This window comes from Schistocerca cancellata, chromosome 2 (assembly GCF_023864275.1).
Source record: "Schistocerca cancellata isolate TAMUIC-IGC-003103 chromosome 2, iqSchCanc2.1, whole genome shotgun sequence".
NCBI lineage: Eukaryota > Metazoa > Arthropoda > Insecta > Orthoptera > Acrididae > Schistocerca > Schistocerca cancellata.
This window is the reverse complement of record NC_064627.1, coordinates 498,230,274-498,257,747: the sequence shown is the minus strand read 5'-3', so window position 1 is coordinate 498,257,747 and position 27,474 is coordinate 498,230,274. Positions and strand designations below refer to the sequence as shown.

The window sequence follows — 27,474 nt, the reverse complement described above, 5'->3', positions numbered from 1 at the left end:
CTGATGTTCACTATGTCCTTCAGTGTTACCATGGCAGGTGTGGCAGTACTTAGATAAGCACTCAACATCAACAAATTTTTCATTCTCCAGAGAAGTAGCACTTACAACACCATTCAATGAACAATGTCCACAATGTTGCCACATCCCAGCAAGTGCAACAGCAATGTCCCGGGTTCCACTAAATTTTACAGTTTCTTCTACTGCATGTTTCATAGATGTTTTAGACAAAACCGTCAAGGCAACTAAAAGCATTTTTATGTATTTGCTGAACCTACTGGGAGGAGGAGGAAGGTCCATCAAACCACAAAACATTTGAGCAGCTTTTTTTCCTTTTCCTATTGCACGCAATGCATACACTAACTTAAAATTCATATCATATGAATTATGCACAATGTTCTAAATCATTTGAGGTAGATTTATTGCAGGATCTACAAAGAACAACTAATTTTGACGCTAAATGCTTCCTGCTACTTTGTTGTTCAGTTATTTCCAGACAGCCTACACCATCACATTGTTTACATTTTGCCACTTCCTTTACCAAAGAAGATAAGATGCTCACATCAACAACAACAAATCCACTACAAACAGCATCATTGTTAACACAAAAATTAGAATCACCAGGAGGCATGCCATGTGGGAGTTTCTTCCCTGAAGAACTGATACATAGGTTACTTTCAACAGTGCGGCTTGCTTTGTTTGTGAACTAGTTAGCACGGAATTTCCTTTTATTTTATTTCTTGACACATGGCATAGTTCGTATTTATTGAACACTAAAGGATATATACTTCCACAAATACAGAGGGGTCCAAAAAAATGTATCCACTGTTTAAAAGTCTGTAACTTGCAAACTAATTGACAGAGTTGTCTCATTTTTGGTGAAAGTGTAGCTTTAAGTCCAACTTAAAGATATCACTGTAGGTGTTCGAAATGGTCACCATAAACATCCATACACAAACGATGCCGCTGAACTGCAGCACATACTACTGACTGCAATGTGTTCAGTTGGATATTTGCACATGAATGTACGATGGATTCTCTAAGTTCATCCAACATGCGTGGCTTTTGTCAATAAACGATGTCCTTTAGTGTTCCCTACAGGTAAAAGTCCAGAGGAGTTAGGTTTGGGGAACGTGGTGGATACTCCACAGCACCTCTACGGCCTATCCATCTTCCTGGTAGATTTTCGTCGAGATACGCCTTAACACGATTTTGGTAGTGGGCTGGGGCACAATCTTGTTGAAAGTAAACTCTTCCGTCTCCATACAAGTCTCAGATGGCAGGTAAAATGGATATCTGAAACTTCTGAATGTACACCTCACCGGTAACTGTGCCATCAAAGAAGAATGGCCCCAATCAAGCCCCAGTAAGACAACCCACACCACACATTTACTCCTGGCAAATTCACGACTTTGTCTACATGGACATTTGGATTTTCGGTTGCCCATTGGATGCAATTGTGGTGATTTACTGTACCACTGAGTTTGAGCTGTGCCTCATCACACCACACAATCATCTCTGCAAACTCTTCATCGTTGCGCACCATGTTAGTAAACTACTCACAGTACTCCAGTCTACGATCTGGGTCATCCTCGTTCATTGCGTGTAGCAATCGTGGGATGTAGCACTTCCACTTTGCTGTCTTCAAAATTCGCCGAACACTTGAGCAACTCACTCCAGTGTCACGGGCACACTGTCTCACAGACTTCTGTGGTGAGCGAGTGAATTTTTGTAACACACGACGGGAGTTAGCTGGACTTTTTACTGTTACAGGTCATCCAGATCATTGTTTGTGTACATCTTTAACACACACACGGCTTCAAATTTCTCTCGAATGGGACGAATCGTTAAACGTGTCGGTGGCTCTGTTTGATACTCATTTCGCCATTGCCGTTGAGCCTCATTAATGTTTTCGTACTTAAAATACCACTTCAAAACTGACTTCCTTTCATCGAATATAAGCCTTGTGCCAGCCATGTTTACTTGAGTAACTAGGTGCAACTAAGAACAAAACACTGACTATCTGGCGACTGTCATCTGACAAAACAAAACAATGCAATACAACACTTGCGTGGTGATTGCCGGAACTACAAACTATTACACTACCAAACATGAGACAACTTCATCAATTAGTTTGCCAGTTATGGACTTTTAAACAGTGGAAACTTTTTTTTTTTTTTGACCCCTCTGTATATGTAGCACTTGGGCAACAAACATTCAGTAACATGTGAACAAACTGCTTCAGCGAAAAAAATTAAATACCAGGAAAGATTATCATTTACAGACATTACAAACCTGCACTGTTACCAACATATAAAATGTATCATACATATAATCACTGGAAACAAAGTTCACAGTTCTTTTCGAAATAATACTGGTTTCTGTAACAGAAATAAAGGGGGTATGGCGCCATACATGACTGTAACTTCAAAATTTGGTATGTGTGGGTCATTTTTCATTTAAAACCCTGTAATGTTTATATCAATGTAATCAGGAGAGACTATAGAATTTAATAAAGTCATAAAAAATTTTGATTTTTCCACCTATATCCTTAAAAACCTAATTACTTACACATTAAAACAACTGAACATATGAATCAGAGAAAAATGTAGACATACCAATTTCAATGGTGTTGTCTGAATGAGTACAGTTTCCGTCAGCTGGGCATCTGGTGGTTCACTGACAAACACTCCTTTCCTGGCAAGAGCTTGAATTATTGCCCAGTGATTTAGATTGTTGTAATTTGGATCAGAGTATATATTAGAAAGACCTAGGCAGTACAACTCTGCATTTGCTAATGAATGCACTATTTGAGGTTTCAAATGTTCCTGATCCTGTAATCAAACAAGATACTTTTTAATAGAAGTAATCTACCAGCTTAAGTAAAAACTATTAATTTTAAAAAGGAATGCATCATTTTCAAAATGAGCAAACTGTTAATTCAAATAATGAGAAATCTCTCTCTCTCTCTCTCTCTCTCTCTCTCTCTCTCTCTCTCTCTCTCTGTCTCTCTCTCTGTCTCTCTCTCTGTCTCTCTCTCTCTCTCTCTCTCTCTCTCTCTCTCTCTCTCTAACATCACAGAAATTGAGTTTTGAGACCCAATCACTGATCAGAGCAAAGACTAGATGACAAGGGCAGTTGATATGGAGGTCTCATTTTAATCAGTAAACGAAAGAGGCAGGTGCACAACTCACTCAATCCGCAACAACAACAACAATGGTAAGGGGCAATGGGCATATTGACCTCCCAAAACTGGCAGTCCATACACATACCAAGAAATAGAGAATTCTTTTGTTACAGACACAATCACAAAACGACTGTAATGTTGTAATGCACAATAACAAACTATAATTACTATGGATTACAGGCAAGCACATAACAACAAAACAAATTTCTAAGATGTACAGGAAGGTATGTGTCTCAGCACTATTAAAATGCGGGGAAAGAGAACAAACAGTCTTAAGTAGTACTGCCCTGTCTCGCATTTACTATGGATTACAGGCAAGCACATAACAACAAAACAAATTTCTAAGATGTACAGGAAGGCATGTGTCTCAGCACTATTAAAATGCGGGGAAAGAGAACAAACAGTCTTAAGTAGTACTGCCCTGTCTCGCATTTTACCCTACGTGGTAGGTATTCTACACTCCTCTGGTCACAACTGACTATCATTCCTTTTACTCATTACACACTCTAAGGAAGCTTTCATACTACCTTTTAATACTAGGTGTATCTGCACTCACTTTGTAGACAATTACATCTACTTCCACTACAAAAGACTATACTTCAGCTGCACTTAAGTTTTGGTTATTAAGGTTTTGTACTACAAACTGCGAGGAGCAACGGCAGAAATGCTACAACTCTAAGGGGAAGGTGGTGGGGGCAATGAAATACACTGTTCAAACCAGCTCTGGGCACATTAGCACTTGTTATAGCTACAGTAAAAACTACTGCAATTATTATCTAGTCCGAATGCATTTAAACTTTGTTTATGATCCTAGTTTGAGGACGACATGAAGAGAACATTCTTTCAGAACTGATGCAAAGATGTTCATTATTCTTGAATCAATCTATAACTGATATATGATTTCTTTTATTATGTATCTGGAAGATTTTCTTAGGTATTCATCAGACCACATATTCACAAATGCGATGAACATTTAAGCAATGCAAATATCTGATGGTGTATAGAAGAATTTATATCAACTTACCACCGAAGTATTTATAATTATTGTACTTCAGATGTGGTATTATGATTTTTTGGCTATTTCAGGAGCACCTCTCAAAGAATAAGTAATCTACACTGACCCACAACAGCAGTGAGTCAAGACTACTTTTCAGGGTCTGTGGGGGCAAAGCTGGTTGTGTCCGTACTGAGAGGGGAGGAGGGATATTATCTGTCGTATCTTCTTTCCTTCTACAATCTTAACATCCCTGATCATTTTCTTCTTTTCTTGCTTCCCTCTTTTGCATACTGGTTCTATCATCCGCTCTTTCCACATCCACAGTTACTCAAGGCAAGACTCTTGTTTTTCTAGGTATAATTTATTTCCAATTTTTTGGAATTAGCCAAGATTATCAATTCACTATCAGGAACGTTTCCTTTGCCACCCATTCAAAGACTATTCACAGGTCTATATTAGCAATGTAGTACTAACTTTTTTTTATATAATGAGGACAACTGATAATGTTTTATTACATACTTCGGTGAGGGGATGAACAGGCAAGATATGTAACTGGGAACATAATTTACAATGTGCTAGCATTCGGATTAAAAATGGACAATAATTATGTTGCTACAAAATAGGTAAAATAACATAATGCCAAACTAATAAGTAACTTAATGATGATGAGTGGTAACTAAGGTGATGTAAATGGGTACTTTGGAAGTGGACATAAGGGTAGTGTGTGTGTGTGTGTGTGTGTGTGTGTGTGTGTGTGTGTGTGTGTGTGTGTGTGTGTGTAAAGTAGGAGTAAGAATGTCTCTATGTAATACGTCTACACTTCCAGAACAAAAAAAAATGACGCATCCGTGTGGCGAGGAGGAAACGAAATGAAAGTTAATGGTTTGAAAGGATGTGTAACGTTGTTACAAAATGAGTCTAATTTACAAAGAACTTATCAGTTTAAGCCTGCATGTCAGTATGACATCACACCCCCTCTAGCCTGGATGCATGCACTGATTTGGTTGAGAATGGTGGCATAAAGCTGTTGCATCCTCTCCTGAGACAAGCTGATTGATAATTGTTTTAACTGATCACTGGCATCCTCGATACTGGCAGTGGAAGGGAGTTGGCATCTTAGTTGGTCCCACACATGCTCTATCAGGGACAGATTTGGTTGGTTGGTTTAAAAGAGGGGGAAATGGACCAAACTACAAGGTCATCAATCCCTTGTTCCTAATAAAACAATGCCACAAGTATGAGAATAAAAGAGACGAGACATATAACACAAAACAGAAAGAAAGGAAAGACCAAAAGAACAAAGGGAAGGCAACAAACACATAAAGGAACAAAAGAGGACACGAGACAACAGAGATGCAAGAAACAGTTAGAAGAGAGTAAAACAAGGAAGCAGATTACAGTGGATGGCTGACCATGAAAATAAAAATGAAAAGCCAGCCACCCTGCAACACATTAAAACCTTCAACCCAAAAGCACTAGAGTGGAGGACACAGAGGGACACAGGACAGGTGCTAAAACTCAGATCGAATGATAAAAACCACCCTCACAGATAAAACGTAAAACCAAATCAGCCGATGAGGCGTTGTCTGCTACAATCAATGACAATGAGTCCAGCAACCAAAGATGATGTAGCAGGGCAGCCAAAGAAGGACATAGCAGAAGAATATTGGCCACTGTCAATCGGGTCCTGCACCGACACTGACGTGGGTCTTCACAGCATAGGAGGTAGCCATGGGTAGCTCATGCACGGCCAATGCGGAGCCTACAGAGAACCACAGAAGCCCTGCGAGATGCCCTCATTGAGCCGTTAATGGCTCTCAGTTTCTTGTGCGTACTGAGATTTTGCCACTTAGTCTCCCAAAGCTGAAAAACCTTGCGGCGTAATAACGAACGCAGGTCAGTTGCGGGGATGCCCCTCTCCAAAAGTGGTTTCCATGTAGCCTGTTTGGCCAGCCTGTCAGCAAGTTCATTTCCTGGGATTCCAAAATGACCAGGGGTCCAGATGAACACCACTGAATGACTGGACCGTTCCAGGGCATAGATAGACTCCTGGATGGACGCTACCAAAGGACGACGAGGGTAGCACTGGTCGATAGTTTTCAGGCTGTTCAAGGAGTACGTACATAAAAGAAAAGACTCCCCAGGGCATGACCAGAGATACTGAAGTGCATGAGAAATGGCCACCAGCTCTGCAGTGAATACACTGCAGCCTTCGGGTAAGGAGTGCTGTTCAATATGTCCGCCGTGAACGTAGGCAAGGCAAACGCGACCATCAGCCATCGAGCTGTCGGTGTAAACCACTTCAGAGCCCTGGAACACGTCAAGAATCAAGAGGAAATAACAGTGGAGAGCCACAGGGTTAATGGAGTCCTTAGGGCCACATGAAAGGTCCAGACGAACTTGCGGCCAAGGCATATACCATGGAGGCGTATGTGAACAGACCGCAAGTAGAGGTGGTAAAGGGAAGGATTCCAGTTCGGAGAGAAGGGAGCGCACGTGAACCACAATCATTAGTCCTGCCTTGGGCCGCCGATGTGGGAGATGGACTGCTGCGGGCGGGAACAAGAGACGGTAATTAGAATGCTGTGGAGAACTAAGAATGTGTGCTGCGTAACTGGTGAGCAGTTGCACACGTCTGATCTGCAATGGAGGGACACCAGCCTCCACCACTATGCTGGTCATCGGACTCGTCCTAAAAGCTCCTGTCGGAAGTCTAACCCCACAGTGGTGCACAGGGTTGAGTAAATGCAACGCTGAAGGCGCTGCCGAACCATAAACCACCCTTTCATAGTCAATTCGGGATTGGACAAGGGACCTGTAGAACCGCAGGACCGTAGAGCTATCTGCACCCCAATTGGTGTTGCTCAGGCAATGGAGGGCACTGAGGTGCTGGTTCCGGATGAGCGGTACGACGCCGACAGAAATGCATGGCACACGAATTTGTGGCTGAAAACTGGATGCCATGGGCTAGAGCCCATAACTGCACCTTGTGGATGGCTCCCTGTAGGCACCAGTCAGCAACACCAGTACTGGAGCAGCAGTACGAAATGCAGAAAACGTCTGCAGACAGATGAGGAGAGACGGAGGGCCTGACAGCTGCTGCTAGATCATTATAGGCCACTAAAAATAGAGACACACTTAATACAGAGCCCTGCAGGACTCCATTCTCCTGGATATGGATAGAACTATGGGAAGCACGAACTTGGGACACGGAAAGTATGGAGCGACAGGAAGTTTCGGATAAAAATCAGGAGCAGGCTCCAGAGACCCCACTCATACAATGTGGCAAGGACATAATGTCACCAGGTCATGTCGTATGCTTTATGTAAGTCAAAAAAGACAGCAACCAGGTGTTGGCATCTGAAAAAGGCTGTTCGGATGGCAGACTCGATGGACACAATATTATCAGTGGTAGAGCGACACTGGCGGAAGCCACCCTGACATGGAGCCAGTAGGCCACGTGACTCAAGGACCCAACCCAACCGCCGACATACTACTATACATTCCAGCAGCATACAAAGAACGTTGGTGAGGGTGATGGGCCGAAAGCTATCCACATCAAATTGGTTTTTACTGGGTTTGAGCACCGGAATGATGCTGCTCTACCGCCATTCCGATGGAAAGACGCCATCGCACCAGATCCAGTTGAAGATGATGAGGAGATGTCGCTTGTAGTCAGATGAGATATGTTTAATCATCTAGCTGTGGATGCGATCAGGCCCAGGAGCTGTGTCAGGGCAAAGTGCAGGGGAACTGAGGAGCTCCTACTCTTTAAATGGGGCATTACAGGATTAACTGCACTGTGTAGTGAATGAGAGGACGTTCCCTTCCAGCCGCCGTTTGAGTGTACGAAAGGCTGGGGGGCAATTCTCCGATGCAGAGGTTTGAACAAAGTGCTTGGCAATCGTGTTTGCATCAGTAGATAACACGCCATTTATGGTAACACCCGGGACACCTGTTGGGATCTAGAACCCAAAAAGACATTTGGCACCCAAGGCCGAGATGTATCTCTCCCAACACACCTGTTTCCATCGTTTGATAAGTTTGTGAACACAGGCTCGGAGCCGTTTAAAGGCTATGAGGTGCTCCAGGGAAGGGTGCTGCTTACGCCACTGTAGAGCACACTGACGCTCCTTAATTGCTTCAGCAACTTCTGGCAACCACCAAGGGATTGCCTTACACTTCGGGCACCCTAAAGAGTGAAGGATCGCATTTACAATTGTTGTAGTCACCTGCTAAACCATCACATCGATGTTACCATGTGGAAGGAGGGGGGATTCAATGGTGACAGTCCGCCTTGTTTAAAGCCCATCTGGGCAGGCGTCTGTGGGCTGACGCCAGGGCAGTGACAGGGACATGGTAATATGGCCACTACAACACAGATCATCATGTGCTCTCCAGTAGATAGATGGGAGAAGTCCTCGGCTGCAAATTGATAAATCAATGGCCGAGTAACTACCATGAGGCATGAGGCACACTGAAACGTGTGGCGGTCAAAGTGTTTAAGAGACAGAGGTCGAACTGAGACAGTAAAGTTTCGACATCTCTGCCTCAGCCAGTAAGCATGGTGCCACCCCAGAAGGGGTTGTGGGCATTAAAATCTCCCAAAAGTAGGAAAGGTTGAGAGAGTTTATCAATCAGTGCAGCTAATACATTCAGGGGTACTGCACCATATGGAGGAAGATAGACATCACAGACAGTTATTTCCTGTGTCGTCGTCATTCTGACAGCCACAGCTTCAAGAGGGGTTTGAAGGGGCACAGGTTCATTACAGACTGAGTTTAGGACATAAATGCAAATTCCACCTGACACACTATTATTGTCGCTACAGTTCCTGTAATATCCCTTATAGCCGCAGAGGGCGGGGGTCCGCATTGCTGGGAACCAGGTTTCCTGAAGGGCAATGCAGATAGCAGGTGTAAAGCAACAGCTGCCGTAGGCTCAGCCAAGCGGTGGAAGAAGCTACCGTAGTTCCACTGGAGGATGACATCGTGAGACTGGGAAGGCATGGAACATTCAATGTGGCAGTTTACGTCTCAGTCACCTGCTGCCACTGACTTATTGCTTTGTCTATAACCATTGCGTCTGAAGGTCTGGCGAGATCTAGGTCCACAGCAGACGCCAAAATCTCCATCCCCTCCTCAGACGCACAGCTTGTAGGTAGCGGTGTTGTGGGTGTCACCATAATTTCCTTTGTCTTAGGGGTTTTCTTTTTGGATTTCTCTCACTGCTCCTTGAGTTTCCCTGGATGGGAGGACTTCACTGGCTCAGTCTCCTGGACAGAGGATGAGCGTGAAGCCCTACGACCAGCTGCTTTTGGGCTCTTCAGGCACTGGCGGGTGTCTTCTTTCCCACTAGCAGAAACCTGGGAAGGGAGTGACCCAAGGGACCCCTTCCTAGCGAGAGAAGCTGAAGAAGTCTTACGTTTCTTCGGCTTAGAAGTGGGGACGAGTGTCCCTGATGGGGCGGTGTTGCTCCCGAAGTAGATGGTGCAGGAGCAACAGGGAGGGAAATGCCCCCCCCCCCCCCCACCATCAAGGGGGCAGCTGTAGTCTTCTGGCTCTGAGAGGTGACTTGGGTTGGTGGAGCTGATGGTGCCAGAACTGTTGTAGTGGCGGCATAAGACGATGTCATATGCACAGGATGCAGGCATTCAAATTTTCTCTTAGCCTCAGTGTAGGTCAGTCGGTCCAGGGCCTTTTATTCCATGATTTTCCTTTCTTTCTGGAGAATCCCGCAGTCTGGTGAGCAAGGCGAATGGTGCTCTCCGCAGTTGCCACAGATGGGAGGCAGGGCACATGGAGCATTGGGATGTGATGGGCATTCGCAATCTCGACACGTGATGCTGGAAGTACAGTGGGAAGACGTATGGCCGAACTTCCAGCACTTAAAGCACCGCATCGGGGGAGGGATATAGGGCTTTACATCCCAGCAGTAGACCATCACTTTGACCTTCTTGGGCAATGTATCACCCTCAAACGCAAAGATGAAGGCACTGGTGGCAACCTGATTATCCCTCAGATCCCGGTGGACATGCCGGACAAAATGTACACCTCACCACTCTAAATTGGTGCGCAGCTCATCGTCGGACTGCAAAAGAAGGTCCCTGTGAAATATGATACCCTGGACCAAATTTAAGCTCTTATGGGGCATGATGGTAACAGAAACATCCCCCAGCTTGTTACAAGCGAGTAACTCCTGTGCCTGGGCAGAGGATGCTGTTTCGATCAAGACTGACCCAGATCTCATTTTGAACAAGCACTCCACCTTCTGTAACTTGTCCTCTAAATGCTCAACAAAAACTGAGGCTTCATTATCAAGAATGATTCCCCATCAGCTCTCGAAAATACAAAGTACCGGGGTGAGTAAGATCCGCTGCCATCCTTAGCCTGACGTTCCTCCCGTGGTGTGGCCATGGAGGGGAACGATTTGGGGTCGTACTTCTGTTTGTTGAATTGAGCTTGTGAATGCTTAGAGACTGCTGGTGTTTCGCCACCAGCAAGAGATGATGGACTACGCTTCATCGCTTGTCATCCGTCCTGATGCCACCCACTATGACCAGGGGACCTCCCCATGGATGGACAGATTTGGGAATCCTGCTGGCCACAAGTGAACCTCTACCACATGCATACAGTTCAAAGATGTGTGTGACATGGATTAGCATTGCTCTGTTGGAAAATGGCACGACAATAGCTGCATGAGGTAACACAAAATAACGTAAGAAGTCCGTGATGTACTGATAAGCCCCAGAGTTCTCTGAATCACCAACAGACGTCCAGAAGTCACACCTGATGGCTCCCCACACCTGATGGCTCCCCACACCATGATACTGCAAGTAGCACCATAGCAACTCTCCAAAGATTGGAAGATTATGACTTTCCCATAGGTCGCCACCACACCAGCCGACAAAGATCCTCCAGGTTAGTGGAGAACTGCGACTTACTGCTCTACACAATACAACACCATTCATTAGCAGTCCATGCTTTCTGGTCATGCACCACTCCAAACACAACCACTTGTGTTAATGGCAGCCTACACATAGGATGGTAAACCTTAGTCCAGCTGCTGCTTGTCTCCGACAAATGGTGTGAGATGATACAGAATGCTGCAAGGAGTCCATCACATGGCTGGATAGTAGACACAGGTGTGAAGTGACTATGATGTGCTTTATGCACAATACGAGAAACCTTCCTTATGATGGTAAGACGTGGTAAACCATTACCTTGACAATGAGTATGGCTGCCCTCATGTTCCCGTACAGTCCAACATCAGGCTGCTGTCATACCCAAGTGCCCAACAAATCTGGATACAGCACAATTCAACCTATCAGCCATATGGAGAGCCACCATGAGCTCCCTTTCGAACTCTGTCGAGTGCTGATAATGCTGTCTCTCATGAGTACGCAGCATCTCTCTGTCCCTCACACTGATTACTCACTACCTGATATTGCTCATGCCATTTACTACTATAACAGTAATGCCCTCTAGTGGCCATTCTACTTGTCGCAAAGAACTGAAACTCTATAGTCATTTACATCGATAGATGATATGTAAGTGTATGAAATTACATTGATGTCATATTTCTTCTGTGTGTCTGATTTTTTTTTTGTCAGGCAATGGATATAGAAGAGAGGTATAATTTTTAAACAGGATGCTCTGCTTTAACACATGTGGTATAGTAGGAAATAGAGTACATGTACGTAGGAAGGAGTACCTACACAATGTTACGTATTACTCTGGAAGAGTGATACGTATCCCTTTGTATGAAGCATTTTCAGAAACAGTACACTGTGACCATAGCAGGGTGTGGTTTTTTGTTTTTCGAGGGTTGGCAATACTGTTTGGTAATGGGGGATCTCCTGACCAGTGCAAGCATCACAGGAACATGGTAGTACATAAACTGTTGTAGTGTCCAATTACGTAAAAGAAGAAGTCGGTAAGGAACTCCCAGGTGCAAGTCACATGCTGCGATTTGTTTCCTACTCACCTGCCAAAAATTTTCAATGGGAAAAAAAAAAAACATTTATGACAAAGGTGTTATGAACAGAATGAACGTGTTTAACAGGTTTAGTGGTGGAGGCAAAACAAACTGACTAATAGTAAATAAATAAAATAAAATTATAAACTGAGGAAACTGTTCATGAAGACTGCCATTTCACAGTGGATGAAATTTCTTTGAAGTTTCCGCAACTCTTCAGAATACTCTCATACAAGACACTGGGATATCAGAAACTGTGCACAAAATTGGCCCCAAAACAGGGCAGAACACGAAAAATCGGGTAAATAGCGCCCACAAGTTTCTTGAGTGACTTGAACTGGAAGGTGAGGATTTTCTGAGCTCTAATGTAAGTGGAGATGAATTGTAGGTGGCTCATTATACACCTGAGACAAAATGACAGTAGCCCAGTAGACACAATGGCATCACACCAATTTCCAACCTCCAAAAAATTCAAAATTACAATTTCCCAGAAAATAATCATGGCCTCAATATTTTGAGACAGGAAAGGCATCTTTCTCTCGAATTTCTGCCTCAGAGACCACCAATGCACAACGATATTATGTGACCCTCAGAAAAACTCAAAAGGAGTGTTGAAAACAAAGGATCGGTTGGTTGTTTGGATTGGAGAAGGGACCAAACTATGCGGGTCATCAGCCCCTCCGGTCTTGGAATAACTAAAACCAATAAAACCTCACACTATAAGAGGAAACTACAATGACCACAAAATTACAAACTATTGACAGAGAAGGAAGGAAGGAGGTGAAAGAAGAGAGGAGGGAAAGAAAGTGAGTAATGGCAGGGGCATGAAGGAAGAAGCACAGGTAGACAAGATAGACACTCAAGATAAAACAGACCTCATAACAAAAGGAGTGGGAAGGCAGAGGGCGGGAGTGAACCACCAAGCCTAGTCGATGCCAGTCCAATTGGGGCTCAGGGGGGGAGCAAGACAGCCTGCAATCCCCTCCACCCACTGATAAGGTTGAAGGTCCCACCCTTAAATAAAGCGATAAAAACCCCATCACGAAGAAATTGTAAAACTGGATCAGCCGCTGAGGCATTGTCAGCTAACACCATGGGTAGCGAGTCACGAAAGCTAAAAGTTAAGGGCAGTTAAGTTCGGTCAGTCCTGTAAGAGGTGAACCACAGTCAACACTGATGCACAATGACAGAGAGGGGGGTCCTCATGATGGAGGAGATAATCATGAGTCAGCCAAGTATGGCTGATGCGGAGCCGGCAAAGGATGACAGAGGCCTTAAGAGAGGCCCATAAGGAGGACTGCCACATAGTTGTAGAATCCTTTATCACCCTGAGCTTGTTCGGCGAAGAAAGAGTGAGCCAATCTGCATTCCAAAGTCCCAAATCCTGATGACTTGATGCTGAGCGAAGGTCTATTTCCGGAATGCCAATAGCAAGAGATGGCCTGTCAGTAGTAGCCACTTTAGCCAGTGGATTAGCAAGTTCATTGCCAGGGATCCCAACGTGGCCTGGCCACCCGGGTCCAAATGAAGCATCCACATTTATCAAGGAGAGAATGGAAGTCCTGGATAGCTATGACCAATGGGTGGCGAGAGAAGCACTGGCCGATAGCTTACAAACTGCTCAAGGAGTCACTACAGATAGTGAAGGACAGTCCTGAGCAGAAGCGGACATGGTCCGCAAGATGGCTACCAATTCCACAGTAAAAACACTACTGTCATCTGGCAAGGAATTAAGTTCCGTGTGTCTCGCATAGGTGTAAGCATAACCAGTGTGGCCAGCAACCATGGAGCCATCAGTATAAATTACTTCTGAACCCTGGAATGAACTGAGGACACAGTAGAATTGAAGGCCTCCAGAGGGACAGAATCCTTTGAATTGATGGAGAGATCAAGACAGAGCTGTGGCCGAGAGACACACCACATAGGGGTACGTGTGTGAGCGGAGAAAAGAGGCGGTAAAAGGAAGTGCTGGAGCTCAGAAAAGTGCGACTGAACGCGGGCAGCCATGGTAAGCCCACATCGTAGCCGCTGCCATGGGAGGTTGATCTCAGTGTCTGGATAAAGGAGACCATGATTAGGGTACTTTAGGGTGCAGCGAATGCAGAGCATGTAAGATATCAGCTGTTGTTGGCGCAAAACTTGCAGTGTTGGAATCTCCGCCTCTGTGAGAAGGCTAATCACAGGGCTAGTCCGGAAGGCACCAGCCACAAGTCATACCCCACAATGGTGGATGGGGTCTAGTATCTGCAATGTCGAAAGTGACACAGAACCATAGACAGGACTCCTTTAGTCGAAACGAGACTGGACCAGCCCTTTATACAATCGCAGTAGAATGGAGCGGTCTACACCCCAGGTGGTCTTCCACAGACGTCTAAGAACATCGAGATGTAAGCAGCACATCCTCTTCAGCTGGCGAAGATGAGGGAGCCAATCAACTGAGCATCGAAGACCAGACCCAAGAAGAGATGGGTGTCCACCACCTCGAGGGATTGGCCACTGAGGAACAGGACCGGATGGGGATGGACTGTACAGCGACAGTAGAAATGCATGATACACGACTTGGCCACCGAAAACTGAAAGCCATGGGAGAGAGCCCAAAATTGCACCCAGTACATTGCCCACTAAAGAAAGCGTTCTGCAGCACCCATGACGAAAGAAGCGATGTAGATACAAAAATCGTCAGCATACACAGAGGGGGACACTGTCGGCCCAGCAGCCACCACCAGTCCATTAATGGCTATGAGAAAGAGAAGGATGCTCAGCACAGAACCCTGTGGAACTGCATTTTCTTGCCGATGGGAAGTGCTGTACGAGGAATCAACTTGGACCCGGAAAGAACGACAAGAAAGAAAATTACGGATAAAAACGGGAAGAGCTCCACGAAGGCCACATTCGTGAAGGGTGGTGAGGATGTGGTGACGCCAGGTGGTGTGGTAGGCTTTATACAGATCAAAGAAGACTGCAAGGAGGTGTTGCCGATGGGCAAAAGCTGACCGGATAGCAGACTCCAGGTCAACCAAGTTTTCCACCATAGAGTGGCCACAGTGAAAACCACCTTGAGTTGATGACGAAAGGTCGCGGGATTCGCAGGTCCAAAACAGCCACCAACTCACCAGGTCTTCAAGGAGCTTACAGAGGGTGTTGGTAAGGCTAATTGGATGATAGCTGTGCAACTGAAGCTTCCCACGCTTCAACACCAGAATAACAATGCTTTCCTACCACTGGGTAGGAAATACCCCCTCACTCCACAAACGGTTGAAAAAGGTCAGTATACGAGGGTGGCCAGCCACCGATAAGTGTTGAAGCATTTGGTTATGTATCCGATATGGTCCAGGAGCCGTGTTGGGTCAAAGGGCGAGGGCACTGGCGAATTTCCACTCGCTAAATGCAGCGTTATAAGGCGCCAAGCAGCGAAAAACGAAAGACAAAGTCAGTCATTCCGAGCGCTCTTTCAGGAGGAGGAACGTGGGTGGATACTGAGTCAATGCAGAGGTTTTTTTTTTTTTTTGTTTTTTTTTGTTTGTGGTTTTAGGGCGCAAAACTTCTATGGTCATTAGCCGCCAGCCCGTGACTTAAGACAGTAAAAAACTGAAATTGAAAACCAGCAGCAGTGGGAACAAAGTCATGAAATTGGAGAAACTAAATGTAGAAGGAATACTTAAAAATCCACTACAGAAAGGGGGTGGTTGTCCCGAAAAAGCTTCAAATGACTGACGTCATTTCACTGTCACTAATAAACTGGAGAACGCGGTCGGCTGAGCGCGTGTCATCTGCTAAAATCGACGATAGATCAGGCGATAGCTGTAGACGGGAGCGTAACGGATTAAAATAGGGGCATTCAATTAAAAGGTGTCTTACCGTCCACAGCTGAGAGCAGTGGGGACAGAGTGGGGGAGGATCGCCGCTTAAAAGATGTCGATGGCTAAAAAGACAGTGCCCTATCCGGAGTCTAGCTAAAATTACCTCCTCCCGACGACGCGTTCGGGAGGAAGAGGTCCAAGCGCAAGGAAGGGCTTTCACTTCCCGTAATTTATTATGGGGAAGTGTTGACCAATGCGCATGCCATAAATGAGCAACTTTGCGACATAAACCGCTCCGTAGATCGGTGAAGGGAAGCGACTGAATAGCTGGCCGAGGAAGAGAGACTGCAGCCTTGGCCGCTATATCGGCCGCCTCATTCCCACAGATACCAGCGTGTCCCGGGAGCCAGAGGAACGCCACCGAGACGCCCCCCAGGTGGAGCACGCGCAGACAGTCCTGAATCCGGTGGACCAGAGGGTGCACAGGGTAAAGAGCTTGGAGACTGAGGAGAGAGCTGAGAGAGTCTGAGCAGATAACGTACTGTATCCGCTGATGGCGGCGGATGTAGTGGACAGCCTGGACACAGCGTAAAGCTCCGCAGTATAAACCGAACACTGGTCGGGAAGCCGAAAGCGATTTGGGGTGTCGCCAACAATATAGGCACTCACTACACCTAACGATGTTTTCAAGCCGTCGGTGTAAATAAATGTGGCGTCCGTCATTTCTGCACAGAGAGCAGCAAATGCCCGACGATAAACAAGTGTAGGGGTATCATCCTTGGGAAATTGACAAAGGTCACGGAGCAGGCAGATCCGGGGACGGAGCCAAGGCGGTGCTGTACCCCAAGTTGTCAAGAAGGTTTTAGGAAGGTGGCAGGAAAGAGAATGGAGCAGTTGACGGAAGCGGACTCCCGGGGGTAGTAGGGAGGAGGAGCGGCCTGCATACCCTACATCAAAGGAGGCGTCGAAAAAAAGGTCATGGGCTGGATTAGCAGGCATGGAAGACAGATGGCTAGCATAACGACTCAGGAGGACTGCTCGCTGATTGGACAGCGGAGGTTCAGCAGTCTCAGCATAAAGGCTTTCCACAGGGCTAGTGTAAAAAGCTCCAGACACTAAATGTAATCCACGGTGGTGGATAGAGTCGCGACGCCGAAGAATAGACGGCCGAGCAGAGGAGTAGACTATGCTTCCATAATCCAATTTCGAGCGCACTAAGGCGCGATAGAGGCGGAGAAGGACCACTCGGTCCGCTCCCCAGGAGGTACCATTCAGGACACGGAGGGTGTTAAGCGATCGCAGACAGCGAGCCGAAAGATAGGAAACATGGGAGGACCAGCACAGTTTTCTGTCAAACATAGGACCCAAGAATTTAGCGACGTCTGAAAACGGATGGTTGACAGGACCTAGATGTAAGGAGGGTGGAAGAAACTCCTTACGTCGCCAAAAATTGACACAAACGGTCTTACTGGGTGAGAAACGGAAGCCGGTTTCGATGCTCCACGAGTGGAGGCGATCGAGACATCCTTGAAGACGTCGTTCAAGAAGGCTGGTCCGTTGAGAGCTGTAGTAGATCGCAAAATCGTCCACAAAGAGGGAGCCCGAGACATCAGGAAGGAGACAATCCATAATTGGATTTATGGCGATGGCAAACAGTACAACACTCAGCACGGATCCCTGGGGTACCCCGTTTTCTTGGGAGAAAGTACGGGAGAGAGTAGTGTTCACCCGCACCCTAAAAGTGCGCTCTGCCATAAATTCGCGAAGAAAAAGGGGCAGCCGGCCTCGAAAGCCCCAAGAGAACAGTGTGCGGAGGATGACTGTCCTCCAACAGGTATCGTATGCTCTCTCCAGATCGAAAAATATTGCTACCGTTTGGCGTTTCCGGAGAAAATTGTTCATGATATAAGTGGAGAGAGCAACAAGATGGTCAACTGCAACTGCAGAACAATGCTTCCGAAATCCGCATTGGGCTGGTGTTAAAAGACTGCGGGATTCCAGCCACCAAGCTAAACGGTAATTCACCATACGCTCCAAAACCTTACAGACACTACTCGTGAGAGAAATGGGGCGATAGCTAGAGGGGAGATGTTTGTCCTTTCCAGGTTTCGGAACGGGAACGACAACAGCTTCCCGCAACCGTCTGGGAAAGGTACTGTCGGTCCAAATTCGATTATAAAGGCGAAGGAGGGAACGCAGACTATGGGTTGATAAATGCAGCAACATTTGGACATGGATACCATCCGGTCCTGGGGCGGAGGAGCGAGAAGAAGAGAGGGCATGTTGGAGTTCCCGCATGGAGAAAACAGTATTGTGGCTTTCGTGATTTTGAGAGGAGAAAGCAAGATGTCGCACTTCCGCTGCACGTTTCTTCGGGAGAAACGCTGGCGGGTAATTTGAAGAGCTCGAAATCTCAGCAAAGTGCTGACCCAACGAGTTAGAAATTGCGACGGGGTCCACTAAGGTATCATGCGCGACAGTGAGCCCGGAGACCGGGGAGAAACTAGGCGCGCCTGAGAACCGTCGAAGCTGACTCCAAACTTCCGAGGAGGGAGTGAAGGTGTTAAAAGAGCTAATAAAGAATTTCCAGCTTGCCTTCTTGCTATCGCGGATGACGCGACGGCATCGCGCACGGAGCTGCTTATAGCGGATACAGTTGGCCAAAGTAGGATGGTGACGGAAAACGCGAAGAGCACGTCGCCGCTCACGTATTGCGTCACGGCATGCCTCGTTCCACCAAGGAACTGGGGGGCGCCGGGGCAATTCGGAGGTGCGTGGTATTGAACGTTCCGCAGCTGTAAGAATAACGTCGGTAACGTGTGTGACCTCATCGTCAACGCTGGGAAAGTGACGGTCATCGAATGTCGCTAGAGACGAAAAAAGTGTCCAGTCGGCTTGGGCAAACTTCCAGCGTCTCGGACGCATATATGGCAGTTGAGGCTGCAGTCTAAGGACACATGGAAAGTGGTCACTCGAGTGTGTATCATCAAGGGCGAACCATTCGCGCCGAGCCAGCGGAACAGTACCGACCGCAAGGTCCAAATGAGATAAATGTGTCGTGGAGGCAGACAAAAATATAGGGACCCCAGTGTTGAGGCAAACTAGATCCGCTTGGTGGAAGACATCTAGCAATAGTGAGCCACGTGGACAAGGATGTGGAGATCCCCAAAGCGGGTGGTGGGCATTGAAGTCCCCAACCAGCAAATAGGGGGGTGGAAGCTGACCAAGAAGATGAAGGAGATCAGCTCGTGCCATTGGTGTGGACGATGGAATGTATACAGTACAAAGAGAGAACGTGTATCCGGAAAGGGAAAGACATACGGCGACAGCTTGGAAGGAAGTGTTTAAGGGGATTGGGTGATAATGGAGAGTATCATGCAGAAGAATCATGAGTCCTCCATAGGCTGGAGTGCCTTCAACAGAGGGGAGGTCATATCGGACGGACTGAAAACGAGGGAGAACAAAGCGGTCATGGGGACGCAGCTTTGTTTCCTGAAGACAGATGATGACCGGCGAGTAGGATCATAAGAGGACCGACAATTCATCCCGATTGGCTCGAATGCCGCGGATATTCCAGTGGATAATGGACATAGGGTGAACAGAAAATGGAGGAATGTGACCAAGGGTGCTGTCAACTCAACGACTGCTCAGAGCTTGCGACCGACAGCATGGAATGGCATTCAGCCGAAGGCAGAAGATCCTGATCCATAGGTTGGTCAGGAGCAGCCCCTGCCACCAGCGATCGGCCAGTTGACCGGCCACCAGCAGTGCGCCTCGGCGACACAGAAGACGGCTGAGGGCGATTTCCGCCAGGTGGTGCTGTAGATGGGACACGCCTTGGCGGAGAAGGAGAGGAACTGGGTTTCTTTGTAGCCTTCTTGGAAGTATGATGTTTAGATGAAGGAGGAACCGATGGTTGTGAAGTTGCGGTACGTAAAAACTCTTCACGAGTATGCTCTTTTTTCGAAGACTTGGCGTCGGACTTTTGGGCTCGAGATTTAGCAGAACACGACAAAGGGTGAGCCATAGAGTGGGCAGGCGAAAGTAGTGAGGTTGAACGGGCGATCTTTGCGCTGGCCGACCGGACGACCGTGGTACTAAAGGTGAGGTCGCAAGTCTGCGTGGCCGCCTCCTTTGTTGGCCGAGGAGAAGCAAGGACAGTGCTGTATTTTCCTGTCTGAGGCACGGTGGGCTGTCGACTGGCGAATAATTTTCGAGCAGCAAAGGTCGACACCTTTTCCTTCACTCTTATTTCCTGGATGAGCTCTTCGTCCTTAAAAACGGGGCAATCTCGAGAGGAAGCCGGGTGGTCACCCATACAGTTGATGCAGCGAGGGGATGGAGGTGGACAAGCACCCTCATGGGCATCCTTGCCACACGTAACACATTTGGCCGGATTGGAACAGGACTGGCTGGTGTGATTGAACCCTGACATCGATAGCAACGCGTAGGGTTTGGGACGTAAGGGCGAACGGAAATTATCTCATAGCCTGCTTTGATTTTCGATGGGAGTTGAACTTTGTCAAATGTCAAGAAGACAGTGCGGGTTGGAATGATGTTCGTGTCAACCCGTTTCATAACTCTATGAACTGCCGTTACGCCCTGGTCAGACAGGTAGTGCTGAATTTCTTCGTCAGACAATCCATCGAGGGAGCGTGTATAACGACTCCACGCGAGGAATTTCAGGTACGGTGCGGTTCCACCCGGACAGGGAAGGTGTGGAGCAGAGAAGTACGCAGCAATTTTTGTGCCTGGAGGGCACTGTGTGTTTCTAACAACAGGGTGCCATTCCGTAATCTGGAACAAGACTTTACAGGACCTGCAATTGCGTCGACACCTTTCTGAATAATGAAAGGGTTGACCGTGGAGAAGTCGTGACCGTCGTCAGACCGAGAAACAACAAGGAACTGTGGTAACGATGGAAGAATCGTCTGTGGCTGAGACTCAGTATACTTCCGTTTGTGAGCAGACATAGTGGAAGGTGAGGAAACCATTGCGGAAGAATCCCCCATGATTACCGGCGTCTCCGATGGCGTGCTCCTCCCTCGTGGGGGCCCTCTCTGAGGGCACTCCCACCTTAGGTGATTGTTCACACCTCAGGTCACACCTCCTGACAAACGGACGGAGGGACCAATCGGCACTTTCGGAAGGTATCAGCTCGGGTAATCACCCCTCCCTGGGCCTGGCCGTTACCAGGGGGTACGTACATGTCCTACCTGTCTACCCGGGGCGGGGAATTACGCGTTACCCCGTCACCAGCTACGCACAAAAGGCGTGGGTCGGCCTTCAGACACGCACAGGGAGGAAGAAAGAGAAAGGGAAAGGAAAGAAGAGAGGTCTCAAACGCCGCAGCGGAGAAAAGGGTAAAGAGAAGAGGTAAGGAAAAGAGAAGGACAAATGAAGGAAGAAGACATATAAGCAAGGAAGGCGAAGAATGCAGTACATTTACGAGCGTCCGTCTCCGGACGTAGGCACAAACCATACTCCCAGATGGGGAGAAAGGGAAGGAAAGAGCCAGAGGTGAGGGGTGGAGGGGCGAAGAGAGGGATGGGGAAGGATGCGGAAAGGGAAGGTATGCAGCCCGGAAAGGAAGGAAGGCCACATTAGCTCGGGGTCCCGTGCTCGCTACGCACGTATCCACAAAAGAGTTGTGGACCCCCTGGGGGGGATGCAGAGGTTTGGGCAAAGTGTTGAATGAAATGCTTTGTGACAGAGTCCGGATTGTTAAAGACAACACCATGCACAGAAATTCCTAAAACACTGGTGGGAGGACAATGGCCAAAAATTCGCCCGAGTTTCGCCCAGACTTGTGTAGAGGGGATGTGCTGTTCTATGGCAGCCACGTATCATCCCCAGCAAATCCGTTTCTGAAATCTGATTAGGTAGCGTGCCCGGGTGCGGAGTCATTTAAAGACCAGAATGAGAGCAGTAGAAAGGTGCCGCTTGAAGTGTTGAAGTGCACGGCAGCGGTCTTTTATGGCTGCAGCAATTTCCGGAGTTCAGCAAGGGACTATCTTTCCACATGGGAGGGGGTGGAGGGTGGGGAACGACCCGGAGGAAGAAGGAAGAAGGGATGGCTGAAACAGCTGCAGAAAGAATGGCGGCAGTCAAAGTCAGTGTAGGCTCATAAATACTGCAGTGTGGTAGTACAGGGGGGATGGTAGCAGAGGAGAAGGCATCCAAATCAGCTTTAGAGAAGGCCCACCTGGAAGGGTGATGGAGTGAGATACTCTGAAGGAAGGTCAAAACAATCGGGTAATGGTTGCTGTCACGTAAGTCTTCATGGACGTCCCACTGACTGGAGGGAAGAAGGCCGGGGCTGCAGATGGAGAGGTCAATAGTAGAGAAAGTGCCGTGTGCCACACTAAAGTGTGTGGGAGGGCCGGTGTTTAGTAGAACAGCTTCAACTGTCCTGACCAGGGCAGTAGTTGTATGACTTCCCCAAAGAGGGTTGTGGGCATTGAAGTCCCCTAGAAGCAGGAAGGGAGAAGGGAGTTGTTGAAGAACAGTGGTTAGGGCAAGGGATGTGGGCAGCCTGTCAGGCGGGAGGTAGAGATTACAGATTGCGACTGGAATCGCCAGATGGACCCTGGCAGCAATTGCTTCCAGAGTGGTATGGAGGGGAACCCATTTACTAACAACGTCCTTGCAGACCAAAGTGCAAACACCACCAGAAGCCGGCAAGGGGACAATTCGGTTCCAACGAAGCGTGGATCCCACGAAGGGTGGGTGAGTAAGAATTGACAAAATGGGTCTCCTAGAGAGCAATGCACGCAGCAGAGTAGGAGGAAAGAAGGGGGCTGCAACTCCTAGAAGTGACGCAAATATCCATTACAATTCCACTGGAGGATTTCTAAGCTGGAGTCCAAATGGGAAGCTAACGGACCGGAGCCGGTCACGCTGCAGACGCGCCATCCGTCACCGATACGGATGGGGTAACACCCATATAGGTGGGGTCAGCTTCTATTAGTTCATTGGCTGGAGGAGGGGAAGGCAGCACCTCAGGGGGTACCGGAGGGGCCTTACCCTTGTTCTTGTGTTTCTGCTTCTTCTCTTGTGAAGGAAGAGAAGGGCGGACGGCAGCGTGGTCAGGCACGGAATTACACATGCCAATCTTGGCACCCACCAGCCACGGTTCGTGCTGCCGATATGGAGCAGCAGATCGCCTTTCAGGGGAGTGCTGGGAAGAGGAGTCCTGAGAGGGAGCTCCAGAACCAGAGGCTGCCGAAGAAGGTGTGCACTTATCCAGTGGGGGAGGGGGAGCAGCACCCAAAGGGCTGGGTATGGGTGCTGATGGGGAGGGGGAAGGGGTGTGGGGGAGAGAGAGAGAGAGAGAGAGGGGGGGGGAAGGGGGGGAGAGATGGGGGGGGGGGGGGAAGGTGTGGGGCAAATGGGCCGGGGCTGGAAAGAGGACGGAGTAGGGGGGGTAATGGATGGAGCCGGTCATACTTTCAACAAGCCTCGGCGATCTAAGGTCTTGTATTCTTGAATCTGTCATTCTTTCACATACACCGGGCACTTGCTGACAAGCATGGAGGATGCTGCGCATTACAGTTTACGCGCACTGGCGGGGGAGTACAGGCACTCCTCTCATGGAGGGGGCACCCACAGTCACCACAGAGGCGATCATTGGTGCAGTGAGAAGATGTGTACAAACTGTAAGCATTTAAAGCATCTCATTGGTGGTGGAATGTAAGGTTTTACATCACACTGATACACCATCACCTTTACCTTCTCTGGGAGTGTATCCCCCTCGAATACCAGGATAAATGTGACTGTTTTTAGGGCCTCACTGCACATGGCAGATAAATCGAACTCCTCGTCACTCAAGGTTTGCATGGAGCTCCTTGTCAGTTTGGAGAAAAATATTCTGGTGGAAAATGATGCCCTATACCGAGTTCAAAGATTGTTGGGGTGCAACAGAGACTGGGATGTCACCGAGATAGTCACAATCATGCAGGGCTTCAGATTGGGCAGCAGATGATGTCTTTCTGAGCAAAGAACTGGACCACAATTTACTCATGGATTCCACTTCCCCATACTTATCTTCAATCGTCTCCACGAGAAACAAATGATTGGTCATGGCAAAACTTTCACCATCTGTCCTGGTACGAACCAGAAACTGAGGGAAAGGTTGCAACACAAGCCGGCGAGCTTGAACTTCTTCCCAGGGGGAGGCCAGGGAGGAAAAGGCCAAAGGATCAGAAGAAGGAGTGTCATGTCTTCCACCACTCTTAGAGACGGCCATAGAATGGCCAGGTTGTTGAAGCTTTTGTCGCTTCACGTGCAAGGCGTCCGCCCTGGTACCACCCACTACTACCAGGGGCTGGCCCCATGGGTGCCACCCAGCCACAGCAAGGGCTGTCTGGTACTGTGGCCATTGCCGGGAGTTCTGATGCCCAAAAGTGATGAGCATCGACTCCTTGGCATACACGAGGTGTTAACAGCTCAGGTACTAGCAGTGCAATCCCTCTGTTGTCAGCCAAGTGGGTACTTAACAGCCCCACCACACAGACTGGCTACCGTGCTGGTGACTTAGCAGGAAGGGAGCTAGGGTGCAATGGGAAAAGGGAGGGGAGGGGGAGAGGAGCCTGCACCATGGAAACTAGGTTGGGAGTTCATCCCCAAATGGCTCACACTGAAGGGAAAATGTTGGACATGGAGGTCAATCCCGAAGGGGACCAAGAATGCCAAAAAGGGGATGGAAACAGCAAACTAAACAATAGCACATACCAAAACAAAGCTGGGAGGATAGCCCCCAAGGGGGAAAGGAAAGGGCATCTGGAAGAAGGAAGAAGATTGCAATAGCTCGGGGCCCCGTGCGCGCCACACACGTACCCACAAAAGGTTAACAACAGAGAACAGCTGCATTTGTGTACAGTTGAAAGGGCTAACAGACAAGCAACACTGGGTGAAAAAACTGCAGAAATCTATGTGCAAAGTACAACGAATGTACCCATTAGCACAGTGCAGTGAAACTTACTGTTAATGGGCTATGGCAGCAGATGATCAACACAAGTGCCTTCGCTAACAGTACGACATTGCCTACAGCTCCACTCCTGGACTAACCATAATCGGTAGGACCCTGCGCAACTGGAAAACCCTAGGCTGGGGAAATGAGTCTCAATTTCAGCTGGTAGGAGCTGATGGTAGGGTTTGAGTGTAGCGCAGATGCCATGAAGCCATGGACCCAAGTTGTCAACAAAGTGCTGTGCAAGCTGGTGGTGGCTCCATAATAGTGTAAGCTTTGTTCACATAGAATGGACACGGCCCTCTTGTCCAACTGAACTGATCATTGACTGGTGATGGTTATGATTGGCTACTTTGAGACCATTTGTAGCCATTCATGAACTTTACGTTCCAAACAATGATGGAATTTTAGGGATGACGATGCACAATGTCACTGGGCCACAACTGTTCACAATCAGTTTGAAGAACATTCTGGACAGTTTGAGCTTATGGTTTGGCCCCACAGACCCCTCTGACATGAATCCCATCGAACATTTAAGGGATATAATCAAGAAGACAGCTTGTGCACAAAATCCTGCACCAGCAATTCTTTCGCAATTATCAATGGCTATTGTGGCAATATGGCTCAGATTTTCTGCAGGGGACTTCCAATGACATGTTGAGTCCACACCACGTTGGGTTGCTGCACTACACCATGGGACAGGAGGTCCAACACGATATTAGAAGGTATATCATGGCTTTTGTCACCCCAATGTACATAATATATATGGGAAGTATCTGAATAATTATTCAAGAAAGGTAAAACTTGTCATATTACATTTCTTTCCAGCAAGAATTCTTCAATGTCGAAAGCAAGTATAAGGAAGAAGAAAAGCAGAAAAACATTAAATCAACAATGAATCAAGTACATTCAACCTGAAATTATATGGGGGAAGAGTGATAATGGAAAAATGAAGAAATGAGATTCCACTACGTAAACTGGATGGTTGGTTGAGGTAGGAGAACAAACAGTGTGATCACTGATCACTAGTCCCTTGGTCAAGGGTTCATTCATCCATAGGTAGTAGTGTCCACAAGGAATGAGCTCAAATGAGGAAAGTATGTAGGAGTGGTAAAAGTGGGGCACTGAAGAAAATACTGACACCACAACTGAAAAAATAAAAATAAAAAATATATTACACAATAGTAAAGGAATATGGATGGATTGGAAAATAGGTTAGCACAGACAAGTGATCCCCCATGGCTCAGCTGCAGCGAAGGAAACCCATCCTGCAGCCGACCCCACCAACCTGATTCACGGGTTAAGACACCACCACAGTAAAGAATGCCTTCTAGTCAAGAGATCCAGAACAATGACAAGGAAAAGGCTAAAAATGTAATGGACATCAGTTGGACCATCAATAACAAAACAAGAGGAGACAAATAGTTAAGGCCACATGTGGGTAACCCCCAGGGCTCTGTATACAAAGGGAGCATGCCCTCCCACAGCCGTTGCACCACCAATCCATCATAGACAAGGCATGAAAGAGGAAGATAGCGCCCACTTAACAACCAAGTGCTACTCCTAAAACAGAAATCAATGACAGAGGCAGCAGACAAAGGAGGCAGGTTGAGGGTCCCCCTGGTCCAGCATGTGGCAAGAGATGCCCCTCACTACAACCACACCACCCTCACCCCAAAGGTAGTTTAAAACCTTATATCTAAGGAGGGTGAAAAAAAACTGTCACAGACGAAATGGAGAACCAGTTCAATGGTCCACGAGTTGCCCAACAGCACAAGAGTCAAAGAATTTGAAAGACCATGCTTACCATGGAGAGAGAGGAGGAGGAGCATACTATCCATGATACGAGCAACTGTTAGTAAGGCTCCACAACCACAATACGGCTCATTGCGTGAAATAAAACTATGGATCAGCCTGGTATTGGATTGGATTGATATGGTTAAAGGGATCGAACTATGAAGTCATCAATCCCTCCATCCTATGTATCATGCCAGAACAAGTCCTCAGAAGAAAGGACACAGAGGACAAATCCTGATGAACCCAGCTGTAACCAAGAATCAATAAAAACAAGACGTAGAAACAAGTAGAAATGAGAGAGGGGTAAGAGGGTGGAGGTAGGTGACTTGACCTCCCCAGAAAGCAGCTGGAGGACCAAAGAAAATATTAAGCAGTGGGAGAAGCATCCTCTGCATTCTACCAGTGTTTCCTCACCATCCACTAACCACAAGAAAATCAGCACACAGATAAGTTGATAAAATCTCAGGAGAGAGAACTACACTGATGTGAAAGTAAAGCAATGGTAGCTGTAAAAGAATGATAAGAATTAAAAAGATGGAAAAGGCAGGAGCCAGGCCACATCATAGACCAAGGGCAGACATGGGATCCCAACGGGTCTGAGCAGGTGATGGGGCACCTTTCTAATCCCCCAATTGGCCAACGAGGCCAATGTTTCCTACCTCGCAGAAAGGAGTAGAAACCACCTTCAAGGGTAAAAAATAAAACCTTATTAGCTGCTCTGGCAACATCTCCATCACCAAAGGCAGTG

At 47.4% G+C, this 27,474-nt stretch overlaps 1 protein-coding gene across 3 annotated transcripts in view; it reads right to left on the bottom strand.

The window, feature by feature from the left end:
- Positions 1-27,474, bottom strand: part of LOC126162039 (patronin) — a 445,213-nt gene that overhangs the window by 239,759 nt on the left and 177,980 nt on the right. For all 3 annotated transcript variants that reach the window (XM_049918266.1, XM_049918267.1, XM_049918268.1), the window contains exon 3: positions 2,616-2,831. In XM_049918266.1, the coding sequence (XP_049774223.1) occupies positions 2,616-2,831 (216 nt within the window). The remainder of the gene's footprint in view (positions 1-2,615; positions 2,832-27,474) is intronic.